The 21,687-nt window shown below is 36.3% G+C and overlaps 1 protein-coding gene across 1 annotated transcript in view; it reads right to left on the bottom strand.

Annotated features, from left to right (window-relative positions):
- Positions 1-21,687, bottom strand: part of PDCD-5 (programmed cell death 5) — a 44,949-nt gene that overhangs the window by 9,659 nt on the left and 13,603 nt on the right. Inside the window, exons 2-4 of the mRNA XM_090382846.1 lie at positions 21,376-21,487; positions 9,612-9,703; positions 6,029-6,100 (exon numbers count right to left, since the gene is read on the bottom strand). Coding sequence (XP_090238972.1) covers positions 6,029-6,100; positions 9,612-9,703; positions 21,376-21,487 — 276 coding nt within the window. The remainder of the gene's footprint in view (positions 1-6,028; positions 6,101-9,611; positions 9,704-21,375; positions 21,488-21,687) is intronic.

Below are 21,687 nucleotides of genomic sequence, written 5' to 3'. Positions count from 1 at the left end.
TTCTTTAAATCTTCATCTGCTGGTAGATGCAGAGTGCTTTATCCACATCTCAGCAAATTTGCATGCTTCGATCAAGGTTAGGGTCAGCATCCATAATTTTTTGCTTCACAACTTCTACAGCTCAAAAGATATATTCAAATTCCTTGAGAGTGAACTCCTTCACTTGCACATTATCTCGTTCTTGGGCATCATTGTTGGCTTCTTCAAATGCTCTTTGCTGATCTAAAAGTAGGAGATCATCATTGGTCAATTCTTCCAAGTGTGAATTGAGCAGTTCCCGAACATAGTCATTTTCTAATTCATCAAATCCAAGTTCTTTTCCAATATTTGTTATTTCTTCTATAACAGTTTCTTTGAAACCACTACTATTTGCACAATGAGGCAAAATGTGCTTCCAAACTCCACACATGTTGTTTGCAGTTATTTGTTGCCAAGCATGCTGAATATTTTCAATGTCTGATGTTATAATTTTTCCAGAACTCTGTTAAGGAAATTGCATCATCTCCTGTAGTATTAGCAATTGCCTGTTCAAATGTTTTTCTTATGTAGTAGGCCTTAAATGTTGCGTGGTCCCTTGATCCATGGGCTGCAACAAAGAGGTTGTTTGGCAGGAAAAAAATGATTTTTACATTTTCACATAATGAACAGTGTAGTTGGATGACCTAGAGCATTATCCAAAATTAGTAGAACTTTAAATGCGATGTTGCTTTCCTTGCAATATTTTTCAACAGCTGGGCAAAAATAGCTTGAAAACCAGTCAGTGAACACAGCTTGGGTCACCCATGCTTTCTTATTTGATCGGCAAATAACTGGAAGTGATCTATAGTTGTAGCCTTTTAGAGCACGAGGATTTGGAGACCGATAAACAAGCATCAGTTTCAATTTAAAATCGCCTTGAGCATTGCCTCCCAATAAAAGTGTCAGGTGATCCTTTAGACACTTTAATCCAGGTTGAGCTTTTTTCTTTCTTAGAGATGTTTCTTTCTTTTTTTAGAAATTCTTAGAAATTCTTTCTTTTTTCTTTCTTAGAAAAGGGTGCCTTCCCTTCTGGAAGGCACCCTTTTCCATAATAAACCGGTTTCATCCAAGTTAAATATCTGTTAATCAGTGTATCCACCACCTTCGATTATTTTTTTTAAAACATCAGGATATTTAGATGCTGCATCCTCATCTGCACTGACCACCTCACTGGTAATTTTAACATTATGCAGCTGAAATTATTTTTAAATCGATCAAACCAACCAGCACTCGCATTAAACGTTTCTTCTACTTCATTATTTTTTTCTTTCACTCTCTTAAACAAATTTAAAGCTTACTCTGCTAAGGGAAATGCTTTTTTGATTGCAATCCTCAATCCATACAGTTAATAGACACTCCATTTCTATCACAGTAATACTTCTATTCCTTGTAGATGTTTGCAAACTACAAAAAGCTGATGCAACTTTACATTTTTCTTTTATTTCCCGTGTGTTTTATAATATTCCGTACCGTAGATTCGGGCATTCCGACATCTCGTCCTTTTTTAGAGTTGCTATGACCACATTCATGTTGTTCGATCACATCAATTTTTCGCTACAATCTAATAACAAGCCTCTTTTTTGCACTCATAGTATTTTTATCTAAAGGAATCTTCCTTTTGTCCATTTTGTTAAGGGCACTTCTTAAAACGATTAAAACAAATCATGAAAACTAACATATATTATGACAGGCAGTAGCACATGCACACACGAAGATAAACAAGTGTACCAGCGTCTAATGCAAGGACTAATCGTCTAATACAAGGCTAGCTGCACTAGCCTCAGATTAACTGAATTATGGTTCACATTAAATGCGACTTGATATCATTATACAATCCGCACTAAATCGAATATTGCCTTATTCGAACTCGCATTGATCGCGACCTAGCTGTACTGTTGTTCAAAATTGTACAAGGGTCATTTGAAAAGTTCATGGCCTGAGTATGAAAGGGCAATGGTACGGTGTTAAAAATTTCTACACTTAATGTATAACACTTCAAATAGATAGTAACCCACCAAGTTTCATGCAGTTTCAATTTCTTTTTTTAATTACAGATCCTGAAGTCAACAAAGTTGTGCTAATGAGGAAAAATGGACAAAACTAGTCACTATGCAGTCATCCAATATTTGAGGAGAAAAAGGACTAATGCCAAAGGCAACTAGTCCTTTTTTTGTAACTATATCCTGATGGATATAGTTACAACATTGGGGAGGATGCTCTCCTATTCCAGGGTTAAGAAGTGGGCAGCAGAATTTACACGAGGGAGAGAGAGAGAGAGAGAGAGAGACTGGAAGAGGACCCCCCCCCCCCACCGTAGAAGACCTGCAATGTCCATCATTCCAGAAGTTGACAGCATGCATGATCTGTTATGAGTGACAGTTCAGTACATTGCCAGCATCTTGGGCAACACAACTAAATGATTGGATACTATGATTGGATACAACACAACAATTTGATTGGATACTATGATGTAGTCACAAAAGAACTGGATGCAGGGAATAACTTTGATATTATATATTTGGATCTTAGAAAGGCTTTTGATACTGTTGCACATGGAAGACTGCTGCACAAATTGGAGCAGTGTGGCATTGGAGGCAAATTGCTGCTATGGATAAGGGGATGGTTGAGTGGCAGAAGACAGAGAGTGGTAATCAATGGACACTGCTCAACGTGGACTAATGTTATTAGTGGAGTTCCACAGGGTTCAGTGTTGGGTCCGTTGTTGTTTTCGGCATTTATGAATGATATTGATGATGGGATATCAAGTTTAATGTCCAAGTTTGCAGATGATACAAAGGTTGGCAGGGTTGTTAAGGACACTACTGACGCTATGCTGCTGCAACAGGATCTGGAAAGGTTGAACAGATGGGCTGAGAGGTGGCAAATGAAGTTTAACATTGACAAATGTAAAGTACTACATATGGGAAACAGTAACCCCAGAGCAACGTACCAACTCTGCGGTACTACACTGACAATGGTGGAGAATGAAAAGGACCTGGGGGTTATTGTGCAGGCAGATATGAAATTCTCTGAGCAGTGCAGACGAGCTGCAAGAGTAGCTCATGGTGTCTTGTCAATGATATACAGGAATTTTTCTAGCAGGGATAAGGAGGTGATTATTCCCTTGTATAAGGCAATGGTTAGGCCACATCTTGAGTACTGTATACAGGTCTGGAGGCCTCATTTCAAGAAGGATGTAGAGCTGCTGGAACGGGTACAGAGAAGGGCAACAAGATTAGTGAATGGAACAAAGGGTTGCTCTTACGAAGAAAGGCTTAAGTTTTGCAAATTACAGAGTCTGGAGACTAGGCACCGGCGAGGTGATCTGATAGAGGTGTATAAGGCTTTGAATGGTTTGAGCATGCTCAATGCCAATGGGATTCTTCATCTTGCTCAGAATAATCACCTCAGAGGGCATAAATTCAAATTGAGGAAGGACGGATGTCGGATAGATGTGCGGAAATTTGCCTTTGGCCAGCGGGTGGTTGGTTGGTGGAACCGACTTCCATCACTTGTTGTTGAAGTTGATAGCCTAAACAAATTTAAAGCTCAACTGGACAGGTATTTCGAACGAACGGAGGGGTGAAATGGGAGTGGTGCGGTTTTTTTTTGTTTTTTTTTTGGCTGATGCTGAATAAGCTTGCTTTCTTGCATCATATGCCTCTACTAATGCTAATGCTAAATGTGTGCACCTATAAGAGTCAGTCGCTTTCTCTCTCTCAGAAAAAGGTGTCACCCTGATGGGTCACAAAATTGTTGACAGCAGATCAAACATGCACAAGTCAAGTGAACATTTCATTTTCCAGCAGATCTAACAATTTTCCTTGCAAGGTTTATGACCATGGATGAGATGTGGGTCCATCACTTTCAGTCAGAGACAAAGCAGAAGTCCAAACAGTGGAAATACAGCTCTTCTCCCTCTCCAAAGAAAGCCAAGTCAGTTCCTTCTGCTGGCAAGGTGATGGTATCGGATTTTTGGGATGCTGATAGAGTGTTACTATTGAATTACCTTCAGAAAAGCCAGACAGTCACAGGGGCACATTACGGAGACCTTGTGAGGTAGTTGTATGAAAATATCAAAGACAAATGTCAAGGAAAATTCAGCAAAGTAGCCTTGTTCCTCCAGCAACAAGTCTCTCATTGCAATGGGTACACTGCATGAGCGTGGCTTTGAAATCTTAGACAAACCTCCGCCTATTTCCTAATAAAAAAAATACCTGGCTGCCATCATTTTCCCACTAACAATGAGATCATTTATGCAGTGGATGCATTGCTGAGGGCACAAGAGAAAACTTTCTTCACAGCTGGAATCAATGCATTGCAGCATCAGTGGCAAAAGTGTTGACGCTTTGGAAAAAGTAACATGCTTCCAGACTTCTCAAATAAACCCTTTGTACCTAGGCCACAAACTTTTCAAACTCTCATATATGAGCATTAACTATTATAGTTAGTCAGCTGCATAATCTGACAGTAAAAGAATTAATAAATTTTAATTACTGATATTTGTTTTTTTCAAATTTGAACTGCCCTGTATCTGCTTTGTTATTTGTTTGTTTGTTATTTGGTTTTTAGGAGCATTAGCAACTAAGGCTATATTGCTCCGGGGATATGCGGTGGTCATTCCCTGACCTTTCCGCATCCTCCGTATTTGGTGGTCATGGGCTCGAACCCCGGTCTAATCAAGAAGCATGTGTTACGTACTGCTGCTCCTGCCCACCTGGCTACGGAGGTGCCCCCTGTATCTGCATAGTTGACAATCTGACAAATCATAAACAATAAAATGATGGTCCAATTTCCTCCTGGCAAGTTGCATATCTGTGTGTGTGTGTGAGTGCATGCGTGTTTCAGTGGTGGTCAAGACTTAGCCTAGCCAGTCACTTCCCTGATAATTTCGTCATCAACCATTTGTGACTTTCTCTGGCAAACTTCTGTGGTCTACCCCTAAAAGAAAAAAATCCAATGGTCCACATCTGCCAATTCATCTTTTATTAAATTTAATGTGAAATCAGTTGTGCACAGAAATACCAGTGTGGTAAAGTGCTGCCCATTTCTTGGACAAATGGGTAATGCGCAATCTGAAGAAGAGCAAGGTATTTTTCTGAATTTATCAATATCTTGTCAAATATGTAAGTTGAAAATTATGATGATTATGGCTCTTCTCTACTGTTTCTTGGGGAAAAGAAATGGCTGTTTTGCCTGTTAACAAAGCCTCTCATATGAAAAATGGCTTCACTTGACCAAATCTTCTTTATGAAGTGTAGCCTCTAAACATGATTTCACCAAACTTCATCTTTCAATCACAATCTTCTTTATCCAGAGGACTGCAACAGAAAATTTTCTATAAAGAATGGCAGGTCAGCCAACTTTTACATACAGATTCTAATGGATTTCTTCGGATCTTGTGAAAAAAGCATTGAGTACCACTTTTCACTTGAAGAATGGCCATTCAAGCAAAAGCAAGAAGTATTTATGAGGATATTAAGGATAAGTACAGCGAACCCCAAGCCAAGTCCGTGGCAAGCACAGGGTGGTTTAATAGGTTCAAGCTTCATGCTGGTTTCCAAAACATTAAAGTATGTGGTGAAGTTGCCAGTGCCGATTGTGCAGCTGCTGAGAAATTTTGTGATGTTTTGGAAAAAATCCCTTCTAAATCTCCACAGCATGCGTGTTTTTGAAATTTTTGTAATTTTGTACACGTTTGTCATTTTTCCTGTGCATTAGATAAAAAAATTGAATAAATAATTCTATTTACATGTTCGCCGACCATTTCTTTTTTGCTTCAATCAAATTTGCGAAAGCTGCATAAGCATTTAGGGAAATTCCGACTTAGAGTTCCACGGAATGCAACCCTTACGTAAGTCAGGGAGTGGCTGTATATAAACAAATGATTAAGGAGTTAATATATTACTGCAATGTGAAAATAAAAAAATAATAATAAAAAAATTGAAACCCTCACTTTAAATGAATGGGCAGTGTATACTTAATTTATAACCTTAAGATATTTCCTCACCTTAACTTTGGTCTTCCTGGATGTTTGCTCATTAACTCTTTCTAATAACAGGATAAGTTCTGATTCCACAAGCTAAAAAAAAAAAATTAAATAAAAAGATGAGCATCTTTAAAATAACAAATTTTTCATACCAAACAAAATTAAGATTTCATTCTCAAGAGTTCAGCATCTCATCTGCTGTTCAGACCATAGGTGGGGAAAATTATTATGATCTGCATGTGATCTCTATCCCTGCCTCTAAAAGTGTGTGTTTATCAGAAGATCTGCAAGCTGTGTAGGTTGAATTAGCATCAGTATTGGCATATGCAAGAAAACAAGCTTATACGGCATCAGCCAAAAAAAACACTTCTCATTTCACCTATCCATTTGCTACAAAATGTCTGTCCAGTTCTTCCTTGAATTTATTTAAGTTATTAACTTCCATAATGACGAATGAAAGTTTGTTCCAGCAATCAACTATCTCATGGCTAAAGGCAAATTTTCGCACACCTATTCTGCGATTGTCTTTTCTCAGTTTGAATTTATGCCCCTCAAGTGCATAACTTAAGAAAGAAGAATCCCATCAGCATTGAGCTTGCTCAAACCATTCAAAGCCTTATACATCTCAATCAAGATCACCTTGCAGGTGTTTAGTCTCCAGATGCTGCAATTTGCAGAACTTAGGCCTTTCCTGATAAGAACACCCTTTTGTTCCCCTCACCAATCTTGTTGCCCTTCTCTGTACTCACCCCAGCAGCTCTACATCCTTACTAATGATCCCGACTGAAGAGGCCTTTCAGAAATCTGCTAATCTTGAGTGGAATTTGATAATATTACCTATTACCAAGACCTATTTTTAAATGAGTGACAAGTGGCAAATCCTCCATGTGTGTCATGGAAGGTGGGATTTAATGAGATTTGAAGGTTTACTGATGACAGAAATGCACCTTTCTCCAACCCTATCTAGATAAGATGAACTGGAATGTAGAAATATTTTTAGAGTTAAAAAAACAAAAAAGCAAAGAAAACATTTAATCATATCCACATACGTTACACAATGATATAACACGAAATTACTATATATATTTTTTTAAAAACTTCAATTTTTTTTTAATTATCTGCCTAACTGATGAACTACTTGTACATCAACAGATAGCACCCTCAGTAGTTTGCTTGATGGAAAATGGAGGCTAGAGATTAAACTTGTATCCAGAGAGACAGAATTTTGTCTTGATACATTTGAGTGCTCAAGGAAAAATAATAATACTATTCAAATTAATTCTGAATATTCTAGGAACATTTTATATTCTACTATGAATGTAACAGTACTTATGGAAGTTGGAGATTATTTGAATGAAAGATATATCCAAGTGAATCAAACTAAAAATTATATAGAGTGTGTCCATAAAGTCTTATTCCTATTTTAAAATTTAATTATGTCACAATCAAAATATAAAGCAATGGGATCTGATGCAAATTATTATGAAACTCCAAAAATTTACATTCTTCAAGTAACTTCAATCAAGTAAGAAACTGCAAGGTAATACAGAAAAGAGAGTAAGAAGTCAGTATAGAATTGTTGTCGCAGATATCTTACTGAAGGGTAGCAGCAGAAATAGTAGAAATCTTTATTGCAACACAGAGATAGTTACATAGTAGTGCAGTTGGAACTGCCCGTCATGGCACAGTGACAAGGAATCTTTATTGCAACACAGAGATAGTTACATAGTAGTGCAGTTGGAACTGCCCGTCACGGCACAGTGACAAGGGGTTAACAATGTAATTATAAAGACAAAGTTGCCTGAATAAAACAAAAAAATACAAGTGTAAAAATAATAATAAGTGAAAAAGTATTAAAAAATAGGGAAATGAACTGAGCATGAGTGAAAGGAAAATGTACAAGAATGAAGTGGAAGAAGTCTGTGTGCAAAAATGCTGTAGTGGGAAAAAAAACAGAAGGTGGGGGGGGGGAAGAACTGAAATATAGTGTGACCACATTACATCATATCTTGTTATACTGTGGTTCTGGATATAAATAAAATGCATTTTATGGGAAAATACTAATTTGACAGTAGATGTGGCAAAAATAAACATGTACATCACCCAGATATACATGTTTATCTGGGTAATATCTGATTTCCAATACGTAGGGTAAAGGGAAAAGACAAGAACAAATATTCGTGTTAACAAATTCAATTATTCAAACTCAGAGGATGCAATGAAAATGTTTTTGAAGGGTGCTATTGCATAAAGTTTGGAAACCACTGAGATACTGTATTCCCTTCTGCAGTTCTTGTATATTTAATCAGAGTATTTATTAAGTACAATATATTTAGTTGAAAGTTTTTGTGAATAACAGCAAATGAAATCATATTTACAACAGGGCAATGGCATAGTGCAAGACAAGCATGAACTAATGAACAATGTTTTGAAGTATATCCTTAAAAAAATAAATAAATAAAAAAGCCCCACAGTCTGATCCAAATATAACCCAACTCTTTTATTTATGGAAAATAATTTTTGAGAATAATACAAAGGTATTTTTTTTTTTTTTTTATCTCTGTCACAATGTAAAGCTAAACATGTTCACTACTAGTTATTTTACACAGCTCTGTGTTTCTCAATATGAAATGGGGTTTTAGTTTTGTTAGTTTGAACCACCAAGCAGTATTTGGGAAGGCTTTATGTGTTTCATTACATTAAATCCCAACACAGAAGAAAATTGTATTCTAATGATTTAGCTATAGTCTTAAATTCTTCAACAGTATTTTTACTGTTGAAGAATGTAAAGTGTTAAATTCCTTAAAGTGTTAAAAAAAAAAGAGGTAGTATAATTAAATTATCATACTTGTTTACTAATCTCACAAAAACCAAGCCCTGAAGGACATTATTTTTACTGATGTTACTTATATATGTGTGGCTTTTACTATTTAGCTGAGCCATTCCTTTTTGCTAATTTATAGTGTTGTACTTTTATATTTAAGTGTGACATTATTAAAAAGAAACAATCACTTTCGCCTAACACCACAAAATGTAATATATTTATATAAAGAAAAGTGGAAAAGTTTATATAAATAAATGGGGAAAAGTTTATATAAAGAAACACTGTATTGGTTCAAAAGGAGATACATGCTTGTGTGTCTGAACCAAATGATTTTTTTGGCAAAAAGTCTGTGCAAAATTATATTTTATAGATGCACAAATCTTTATTTTGTGCAGACACACAAAAATCATTATTTGATTTCGATTCATGTTAAATTACATTTTCATTTACATAAAGATCCTTTGAAAACCTTTCATCCAAATATTCTGCTAACTTGGATTTATTTATGTTACTGCAGTGTATTAATTATATTATCAGTGATCTAACATTATATTGATCATTAATCTCATGTTCTATATTGGAAAAACATTACACAAATACATATACAAAAAACATAAGCTTGCCTGAAATGGGGAAAAAATAATAAAATAAATATATATATATCCTCCATAAAGCTATAAAAAGACAGGCATTTTCAGTAAATTTTATATTTTAAAAACTATAAGAAAGTTTGCAGGTATACAATAATGTAATGCCAACAATGAATAAAGAAATACTCACTTTCCCTTGAATCTGCCCTGTTCTAGCCATATTTATCAACATATTTTCTACCAGCTTTCCCTTTTCAGGTTTTGCCAAAGCAATGGTATTTACTAAAAAAGAATGGTAAAAAAAAGTTGGGATCCCTTTAAGTTAGGATTCACATGCCAAAGTATACTTAATGCAAAATCATTAAACAAAACCTAAGTTACAAAAAAGCCATTCATTTCATTGATATAAAACTAACAATTTACTATTGTTTAAAAGAATTGGACATGTTTAAATATTTATGGTTTAGATCTCTTTGGTTAAAATATTCATTTTAAAGAACTAATGCAATGAATAACAACTTCTATGAAGAGCTTATTCTGGTATAAGAATATAAAAATGGGAAGATCCCATTCATTAATACAATTTTATTCATGACTTTTCTTGTTGTATATTCTCCTATATTGCTCTAAGATTGTGTAAGTCTCGAGAAAAGAACACATTTAATTTGTATAATTTTCGAAGTGAAAAAGCTGCAACTTCCAAATAGGCCTGACCACATTTTAAGAGGCCTTAAAAATCTGACTAGTTTCAAACCCCAAAGGACACTAAGCAAAACTAACAAAACAGCTATAGTATTATTACTAATGGTCCAATCAATAATCTGATGGTACCATCTATGACAGATATCAATTTAGAAGCTTAAACACAAGGAAGTAGAATCAGCAAAAGAATTATTTTGATATGATAATAGAATAGTATATATTACAGAAATCGTCATTTCGCATTTTCATTGCAGTTTTTGTCAATCCACGGACACAAGTTACTCCCACGTAAAAACTGCTTGGGGACATGCCTAAATTTCATGCTTTTTTTGAAGTTTACTTCAAAAATAGCATGATGCAATCAGTAGGGGTACTGTTTGGGTCATGCATCACTCGTGCCTGGTACAATGGTGGGGGATGAATCATATCGTGTTGCATTTTCTTGGCAATTTTAGCATTAGTAGAGGCATATGATGCAAGAAAGCAAGCTTATGCAGCATCAGCAAAAAAAAAAACAAAAAAACTTCCACTTCACCCCTCCATTCATTCAAAATACCTGTACAGCTGAGCCTTAAATTTATTTAGGCTATCAACTTCCACAACAAGGGATGGAAGTCTGTTCCACCAACCAACTACCCGCTGGCTAAAGGCAAATTTCCACACATCTATCCTACATCTGTCTTTCCTCAATCTGAATTTATGCCCTCTCAGGTGATTATTCTGAGCAAGAGGATTACTTTAATATACCTTAAATTTAGCAGAAAACTGGCAGAATAAATGCTAGCCCGACAGATAGCAGTGAAAATTAATAATAATTTTTTAGTTAATTATAATACCAACTAGATAAATTGGAGAATTTAGCATAAAAGTATTAGGGGAGAAAACTATACTCGTTAATTCAAAGGGCCAAGTTTAGGTAACCTAAGTTGGACTTCTTTGTTGTACCCTATAAATAAAATAAAATTCAAGAGGAAAAATCCCATTAGCATTGAGCATACACCTCTATCAGGTGATCTGATAGAGGTGTATAAAGCAAGGATTTATACACCTCTATCAGATCACCTCACCGGTGCCTAGTCTCCAGACACTAATTTGCAAAACTTAAGCCTTTCTTCGTAAGAGCAACCCTTTGTTCCATTCACTAATCGTGTTGCCCTTCTCTGTACTCGTTCCAGCAGCTCTACATCCTTCTTGAAATGAGGCCTCCAGACCTGTATACAGTACTCAAGGTGTGGCCTGACCATTGCCTTATACAAGGGAATAATCACCTCCTTATCCCTGCTAGAAAAATTCCTGTATATCATCGACAATACACCATGAGCTACTCTTGCAGCCTGTCTGCATTACTCAGAGAACTTCATATCTGCCTGCACAATTACCCCCAGGTCCTTTTCATTCTCTAACACTGTCAGTGTAGTACCACATTGCTCTGGGGTTGCTGTTTCCCCATATGTAGTACTTTACATTTGTCAATGTTAAACTTCATTTGCCACCTCTCGGCCCATCTGCTCAACCTTTCCAGATCCTGTTGCAGCAGCATAGCGTCACTAGTGTCCTTAACAACCCTGCCAACCTTTGTATCGTCTGCAAACTTGGACATTAAGCTTGATATACCATCATCAATATTATTTATAAATACAGAAAACAATAATGGACCCAACACCGAACCCTGAGGGACTCCACTAATAACATTAGTCCACAATGAGCAGTGTCCATTGATTACCACTCTCTGTCTTCTTCCCCTCAACCACCCCTTAATTTTTGTCAATCAATGGACACACTGCATGTATACGTGCTCTATACCCCTAACAACACTCACTAGAGTGGACTCTCGCTTTATGACTGGTTCACTGTACGATCAAATGACTTTACGATGGACACGCCATAACAAAATAAAGTTCACTATATATGTAGTAAGTGCTTGTCATTGTGATCACATTTACGAATTGAATTTTAATTCTATTAATGACGATTCTAATAAGTGAAAATAGGAGGAATATTATCCACAGCTTATAAAGTAAAGATATAAAGTACAGATTTACACTTTATTACCATACCAATTAAAAGGAAGGCAAAGAGTCAACTACACCGGGTATTTCAGGTAGTCACCCTCCCAATTACTAACCGGGCCTAACGCTACTTAACTTTGGTGATCAGACAAGAATCAGTGCATTTAGCCCAGCAGTATGATCATTGGCTGTTCAGAGTGCCTGTAATGCATTTACTTATGGCTTAGTTTGCTGTGTCACATTTTTGTTAATCCACAAACACAAGTTATTCCCATGTTAAAACTGCCTGGAGTGTGCCTAAAAAAATTTCACTTTAATATAGTTTTGACGATGCCTCCTGCATACACATTATCTGTACTCTCTCTGATCACTAGCTGATCCAGATGTCTCCAATAGAGTTATCAATAGGTTTGGTCCAGTAGACTAACTGGCAGCCAGTCTAAAAGCTGTGCTCTTGAAATGCAAGGAATACTGGATCTTGCTATGATGCCCCTCATAACCTCAAAGGGCACCACTCACAGTGCATGATGGACAAAATGGGAGTTGCCTAAATCTTTGCACTGGTTCCATACTTCAAACCTCCAATAAGCAATGTGGTGGTATTTTACCAGATGAGGAGAGTCAGCTATCATGTAGTATTGCTTGGTAACATTGCCACAGGCAGCATTCTTGCCAGTATACTAAATGAAGCATTTCACTGGCCCACCATGAACCATTTAATTAGATAAAGGCTGTACGCATCATGGGATAAAAAAAAATAGTTACATGAAAAAAATGTTAAAAAAGTTCAGAGATTGCAACATTAAATAACTAAAAATTGGAAAACAAGTTAAGTTTTGTATATCTAAAAACAGTCTTTAATGCTTTAACTGTTGTGAGATGCACTGCTCAGTTAGGTCTCACCCACTGTGGTTCACTATGCTTTGAAACACCTGCTGGTTCACATATACTGTTTATTCATCCGAGCTCTGCAAGACAGCAGATGCTTCTCATCATGCATTGTATCAGACAGACATTCTAAGTAGGCAACCTGGGGAATCTGAAAATTTTACCTAGAGTTACATGAAACTATCTAATAGATTAAATCATAAAAAGTTCTCTGTGAAGTTAGGAGTAAAATATATACAATATTTTGACAGTCAGCAATCTCCCATTTGGTCGGTGACTGCGAGAATAGTATATGTATTTAACAGATAATTAAGCAGTTCCATTGAAAGGTCTTATTTTCTTCATTATAATCTAGATGATTCTATGACAGTTCTAAAATACACAGTAATGTATAATATTTCAAATTTATAAAAAGAGAAACCAGATAAAGAGAAACTTTTTAAATTTATAAAAATCTCTATACTTCCATTGTTGTATTCATGTAAACTATTACATTGAAATTTTTTAAAATAAATGTTAGTCCAGTCAAAATCTTTGGAAAAAACCTCTTCCCACATACATCAGTCCTTGTATAGCACGATAGTTGTGTTCCCAGAAACCCTCGTGCAATGCAAAATCGTGAAATGTAAACAACAGGCCCTATGGGAAAAATAGGGTTAGGTGCCGACCACTCAAGATTGAACACACATTTGTAACCAAAAACACATTATAATCGTAATAAAATACGTATTTTATTACGACTATTACGTAATAAAATATTGCTAATGCTTTTGCTTCTATTGTAAGCAAACTTGTTTTTTGCTTGATTTTCCATCCAAACAGATGACAGCCATTCCATCTCTTCCAATTCTTTATCTCTTGATCTAATGGATTTTAATTACACTTTGAGTTGTTCCTGCAATGAAAGTTTTTTATTTTCTCTGCATTCTTTCTAATTCTTGGTGTTGCCTCATTTAGTAGTAGTAGTAGTGGCACTTGATGCAAGAAAGCAAGTGTAGGAGCTTATGCAGCATCAGCCAAAAAAAAAAAAAAAATCACACCATACCCTCCAATTGCCTGTCCAGTTCCTCCTTAAATTTATTTAACCTATCAACTTCCACAACGACAGATGGAAGTTTGTTCCAGCAATTAACCACCCGCTGGCTAAAGGCAAATTTCCGCACATCTATTCTACATCTATCCTTTCTTAATTTGAACTTATGTCCCCGTAGGTTCGTATTCTGAACAAGTGGGAGGATCCCATCAGAATTCAGCGTGCTCAACCCATTCAAGGCCTTATAGACCTCAATCAGATCACCGCGCAGGTGCCTAGTCTCCAGCCACTGCAATTTGCAGAACTTAAGCCTCTCTTGGTAAGAGGATCCCTTCATTCCCCTCACCAATCGTGTTGCTCTTCTCTGTACATGCTCAAGCAAATCTACATCCTTCCTAAAATGAGGCCTCCAGACCTGTACACAGTACTCAAGGCGTGGCCTGACCATTGCCTTATACAGAGGGACAATCACCTCCTTTTCCCTGCTAGCAAAATTCCTATATATCATTGACAAAACCCCATGACCTGCCCTAGCAGCCTGTCTACATTGCTCAGAAAACTTCATATCTGACTGCACAATTACTCCCAGGTCTTTTTCATTTTCTACCACCTTAAGTGTAGTACCACACAGTTGGTACGTTTCTCTGGGGTTACTTCTACCCATATGCAGTACTTTGCATTTGTCAAGGTTAAACTTCAGTTGCCACTTCTTAGCCCATCTGCCCAAATTATCTAGATCCTGTTGCAGTAGCACACTGCCATTACTGTCATTAACAACCCTGCCAACCTTCGTGTCATCTGCAAACTTCGACATTAAGCCTGATATACCTTCATCAATATCATTGATAAATATACAAAACAACAGTGGACCCAACACCGAACCCTGTGGGACTCCACTAATAACATTAGTCCACGAAGAGCAGCACCCATTGATTACCACCCTCTGTCTTCTCCCACTTAACCATCCTTTTATCCATTGTAGCAACTTACCCTTAATACCATTCTGCTCCAATTTGTACAGTAGTCTTCCATGCGCAACAGTGTCAAAAGCTTTCCTGAAATCCAAGTATATGATATCAAAATTATTTTTTGCATCCAGTTCCTTTGTGACCACATCATAATAACCAATCAAATTTGTCAGACAAGACTTTCCCTTAACAAACCCATGCTGTGTCTGAATTATTGCTGCAGTCTTGTCTAGATGATCCTGCACTGCATCTTTAACCAGTGACTCCATTATTTTACCCGGAACAGAAGTTAAACTAACTGGTCTGTAATTATTCGTGTCACCCTTCGAACCTCCTTTGTGAATTGGGGATACATTTGCACATCTCCAGTCCGTGGGAACCTCCCCTGAATCCAAGGATGCTCTCATAATTATGGCTAAGGGTTTGCTTAGTTGCTTTGCCGCCTCCTTTAATATAACTGGATAGATCCCATCCGCCCCAGGTGCCTTTCTTATGTTTAACTTCAACAATTTCTCCTCCACTTTGCTCTCAGTTATTACAAAATCATTAAGCACACTGCTACAATTTGATAACCTTCTTCCATTTTCAAACTGTAATGATTCCTCACGTGTGAATGTAGATGCAAAATACTCATTCAGTTTGTTTGCTATCTGAGCAGGATCATCAACAGTCGAACCATCGATGTCAAGTGGACCAATCATATTTAGCCCCTTCCTTTTAGAGTTTATATAAGTAAAGAAATCCTTGCTGTTTTTCTTAGCATCTTTTGCCAAAGATTTCTCGTAATCCGCCTTTGCCTGCCGAACCTCCTTTGTGACCTGATTACAGACTAGCTTATATCTACCATAGGCTTCTGAGTCGCCTGATAATTTATATGCATCCCATGCATTTTTCTTCTCTGTCACGAGTCTCATTAGTTCATTTGATAACCATTTAGGCCTAAACCTTGAACAATATTTCTTCATCGGTATGAAAAGTCTAGTAGCTTCCACGATTAATTCCTTGAATGCTTCCCACTTAGAATTTACTGTTTGTAACATCGTCAGTCGATCCCACTGTACAGAATTTAAAAACTGTCTGAGACCACTGTACTCCCCTTTACGGAAGCAAAAACCCTTTCCTTTACCCCTGACGGTAGTTACCTCTTTGAGTAAATCCCACTTCAGCACACTGTGATCACTGCCTCCTAGTGGTTCCTTTATCTGCAAATTCTTAATACACGAATGATCACTGCTGATAACCAGATCAAGAGTATTACTTTCTCTGGTTGCCTCTCGAACATGCTGCTGCAGAAAACAATCATCCAATAAATCCACAAAAGTCTGACTAGTGTGTGAGTGACCAACCCACAAGTTCCAGTCAATATCTGGGAAGTTAAAATCCCCCATTATAAGACATTCTGATTTACTGGCCCACTCTATTTCTCTGTACAATTGTTCCTTGTACTCATTCGAGTCATTAGGCCTATAACACACTCCTACTCTTATTTTTGCTTTTGCAGTGCTTATGTCACACCAAACTGACTCAACAGTGCACTGTCCATCTATATCAACTGGATGCACTTCTTTTGATTTTATGTTTTTCTTAATTAACAGCATAACACCTCCTCCCTTTCTGTCCTGTCTATCCTTTCTGTACACATTGTACTCCCCAAATTCCAGTTCTGCATTCCTTATATCTTTGTGACACCACGTCTCTGCTATCCCAACAATATCCGCCTTTGATGTCTTGACCAACACTTCAAATTCATCAAATTTATTTACTATACTTCTAGCATTGGTATACATGCAAGCATACATGCTCCTATGCCTATTCCTTGTTACCCTAACACATCCCATATACCCAACTATTCCAGGATGACTGCCATCCGTCCCTGAAACCCCCAACACCCCTCGCTCCAGGTCGCTACTTATTCTAATAGAAGTTGTGCAAGAATCACCTTCACCTCTGCCTGCGGTTACTGTTAAACTATTAGTCTTTGTATCCCCCCAAGCTAGCAGTTTTCCGACCCACCTAACACTGCCTCGATAGCATCAGCAAATATTCTTGCACCCTTATAACACATTATAATCGTAATAAAATACGTATTTTATTACGACTATTACGTAATAAAATATTGCTAATGCTTTTGCTTCTATTGTAAGCAAACTTGTTTTTTGCTTGATTTTCCATCCAAACAGATGACAGCCATTCCATCTCTTCCAATTCTTTATCTCTTGATCTAATGGATTTTAATTACACTTTGAGTTGTTCCTGCAATGAAAGTTTTTTATTTTCTCTGCATTCTTTCTAATTCTTGGTGTTGCCTCATTTAGCCCTGTAGCACGTGCAATATCACACGGTCTTTCATTTCACTCAAAGCGTTTCACAATTTCATATTTTTTCTCTATCCTAGAGGCAGACTGGCCATAAGCCTTACAGGGGAAACCCCGGTGGGCTGGAGGCCAGTGTGATTTTGGCCATAAACTCTAGTGTGAGGCCACTACAAATTTTTCCGGGTAAGAATTTTTGACCCAGTCCACCTCTATTTATCGATATTGCTTTTCTTTTTCTCTCTGAATCTGTAGTGTCTTCACCAAGATGCTTCCTTTTCACACCTTTTAAGTATTTTACTCATTTTTAGGGAATTGAATTGATACACAAACAAAGCTGCGTGCATGTAGCAACTGAATAAACAACACCGTAAAGGCAGAGACACACTACTAACACCTCACTAGCTCACATTTTATGGTAGTAACCCCACATTTCTGGGGGTTACTACCATAAAACAATAAAAACAATTTCCAGTTGCATTTCTGCTAGTGGAATCTGTTATAGACTGGTAGTAAACTTGATCTAATTGCATTTGCGATAATACCGATAGCTGGAATCGCATAGGTTTTTACGTTATTATGGTGAAATGCATTTCCCCTTCACTGATATAAAAAACAAATACATTTTCAGAATCTTCTCTTCATTGCTATTGTGTTGCGTTCAGTTGGGGTGATTCCACATTGGACTGCCATTTCTTGTAAACAAAGGCGAATCATGCATAAGCAAATTCGGTTCATGTTATATACAATATCGTTCCCCTATTTATAAATTGTGTATGATCGAATTCATGTAGTGTAAACACGTGTTATACGAGGACTGACTGTACTTTTTTTTTTTTTTGGTTTACATTTATCACAGAAGAACAAAACATTTCCCTTGTTGCTCATCAAGGATAGACCTGCAACTATTGCTGGCTATTCATAATGGGCACTTCAAGAAGCCTAGGAAATGCAAATATTACCTCACTGCAATTAGATTTTCTTCATAGGTAGACAATTATTATTTATGTTATACCACGCAACTTCACAAATTCATATAACTGTAAAAACAAATTGCATAAATGTAGCATGGTTTACAAAGATGAAGAATGAGACAAACATGAAGAAACATGCAATATGTATCTCATGGCCAGTGATATTTTTTTTACTATTGGGCCTTGTAACACGTGGAGTGGGTCTCAAAAGAGTTTATTTTTTTCATTTTCACTACTGAGTGGTTAACTACATGGTCAGGCACCACAGTAATAATAATAATAAAAAAAAAAGTTGGTGGCCCCACAAATCAATGTTTTTCTTTACCATTAAGGCAGTTAAACTGTTAATACAGAGAAAGATTAAACATGGAAATAAAAAATAAACTAAGTGATGCAATACGTTCAGAAAGTCCATTGAACAAATTCATTTGGAGCAAAAGAAAAATTAGCTATTTATAACATGGTTTCTAAGTCAATTTTAACACACGGAGCTGAAAGCTCAGTAAGAAATTGCACCTTTTAGAAATGATAGTTAAGAAAAATAAGTAAACCTAAAGAGATGTTGTTGTTGTTGTTGTTTGGTTTTTAGGAGCATTAGCAACTAAGGCCATATTGCTCCAGGATATGCGGCGGTCATTCCTTAACCTTTCCGCATCCTCCGTATTTGGTGGTGACGGGCTCGAACCCCGGTCTAATCAAGAAGCGTGTGCTACGCACTGCTGCTCCTTCCCACCTGGCTACGGAGGCGCCTACCTAAAGAGATGATAGCAATGGGAAGATCATAATGTAAATGAAGAAATATAAAAATAAAAAAACATGGGGTAACAAATCAATGATAAGAGAAGAAAATAAAAGATATTATGGGTACATAGAAAGGACTGGAAAGGGGAGATTTAGATAAACAAATATTTGAAGGAAAGATGAATGTTAAATGACTTAAGTGCACACCAAATCAATCTGGAAGTAGTGATTGTATTATCATAGTGACTGACCCTGTAAACTCATTGTGTATAACAGATTTGGATGATATCTGAAAATATTATCAGTTATTTGAAAAAGTACAGCCACTCCCTGAATTACGTAAGGGTTGCGTTCCACGGAACTCTACATAAGTCGGAATTTCCCTAAATGCTTATGCAGTACTCACAAATTTGATTGAAGCAAAAAAGAAATGTTTGACAAAAATGTAAATAGAATTATTTGTTCAATTTTTTAATCTCATATGCAGGAAAAATTACAAAAGTGAACAAAATTACAAAAATTTCAAAAAGAGAGGAGACAAACAATGTCAGCAAGTTTTACCTTTTGAGCATCATTGCAAGAATTAACTCTCCAGCTAATAAGCACGCCGCTGCGGAAGTTGAGGGAGGTGAAGATTTTGAAGGAATTTTTTCCAACACATCACAAAATTTCTCTGCAGCTGCAGAATCAGCACTGGAGACCACCTCATATTTTAATGTTTTGGAAACCAGTGCGATGCTTGAACCTATTAAACCACCCGTTGCTTGGGGTTCACCGAACTTATCCTTAATATCTTCATAAATACTTCTTGATTTTGCTTGAATGGCCATTGGAGTCAGGGGCACTTGCTTCTGAATCTGATTTTCCATTCATATTATTAATAGCTTTTCCATCTTCGATACAGCACCTGAATGCCGTTTTATGATCACTGTTGATCTTAAATGCGCTGATCAACATTTTCTTTTATACAGGCACTGTCACTTAAAATAGTATTCATTGTTGAAGCAGCAAGACCTAATTCTGTACAATAGATGACAAACTTTGTCCTGCTTCGTAATTCTTAATCATCATTTCTAAATCAATTTTGTTTCATTTCCTAGCCCTGCCACCACTTACACTTTCCATTGGTTGCCTTCCCTTCACCATTTTAATAAGTAAATAGGAATGAAGAGAAGATTCTGCAAATTTATTTGTTTTTTATATGATTGAAGATTTTAGTGAAGGGGAACACATTTCACCATAATACCATAACGTAAATAGCCACAGAATTCCAGTTATCGATATTATCGCAAATGCAATAAGATCGTGTTTACTACCTGTTTATAATAGATTCCACTAACAGAAAAAGCAAATAAACTGGAAAGTGCAAATTGTTTTTATTGTTTTATGGTCATGACCTCCAGAAATGTGTTTTAGAAAAATATCAGTGGCATTCAAAAGTGATTCTTAAAACGGAACATATGATAATGATGTAAGCATAGTGCAATTTCCATTATAAAGAGATAAACAGCTTAGTTATATGGCGAAAATTTCAACTTCTGAGGTCTGGGAATGAATTACAAAAAAAAAAAAAAAAAAACACAATTTGTTATTGGGTTCACATTACAATATTTTCACGATACCTGCATTTATTCCTACGGAATACAAAATATGTTTAGATGATTTTTTAAGTTTGCACCGGCCGCCAAAAATTTAAATAAAGTCAAATTTCCGTAAGTCGAGTATTACGTAAGACGGGGAGTGGCTGTACTATAATAATAAATAAATAATAATCGCCAATAATAACTGCCTGAGAGGGCATAAATTCAAATTGAGGAAAGACAGTTGTAGGATAGATGTGCAGAAGTTTGTCTTTAGCCAGTGGGTGGTTGATTGCTGTAAAAAAACTTCCATCTGTCGTTGTAGAAGTTGACAGCTTATATAGATTCAAGGTAGAACTAGACAAACATTTGGAGTGAGTGGATGGGTGAAACGAGAAGGGTTTTTTTTTTTTTTTTTTTGGCTGTGCTATATAAGCTTGCTTTCTTGTATCATGTCTAATGATATTCAACATATTCACCAAGGCATTTTTCTTAATAATGAAATATAGCATATGCATATTTAACTTGCTGCTGATGGCATGGTGGTCATTTTCTCGTAGCACTTACAAAGGTAATTTTTTTTACAGTTTCTCTATTAAAAAAATTAGAGAAATCCCTATTGAATAGAGTTAACATGACTATCAGTGGCAATCTCAAATATCTTGCAATTTCAAGCAACTACCTTTACAATCTTTTATATAATTAGGGTTAATTCCCAATATTACAAATTCATTTTCTAGTACTTACATCTTGCCCTAGCTTCCTGTGAAAGAATCTGGCTAAGAATATTATTTCTGAATTCCTCCTCTTTAGCTTTCTGTACATCATCTTCTCCTTCTCTTCTATTTTGCTGTTCACCCTATAATATAAAACTGATTTAAACAAATATTTTAAGCCATAAATGAAAAATAATTACACTCCAGCTATTATTTTTATAGAGTGATTGAGCCTCTCACTACAGAACCCAGAATACTGTTCATAATTCTTATTAATGCAAAAAAATGATTGCATGCTATGAATTAATAATAAAAAAAAGTAATTAGCAAAATTCTGCAGAAA

This window comes from Mastigoproctus giganteus, chromosome 10 (assembly GCF_048544385.1).
Source record: "Mastigoproctus giganteus isolate SK-2022 chromosome 10, ASM4854438v1, whole genome shotgun sequence".
Classification (NCBI taxonomy): domain Eukaryota; kingdom Metazoa; phylum Arthropoda; class Arachnida; order Uropygi; family Thelyphonidae; genus Mastigoproctus; species Mastigoproctus giganteus.
This window is presented reverse-complemented; position numbering and strand designations above follow the sequence as displayed.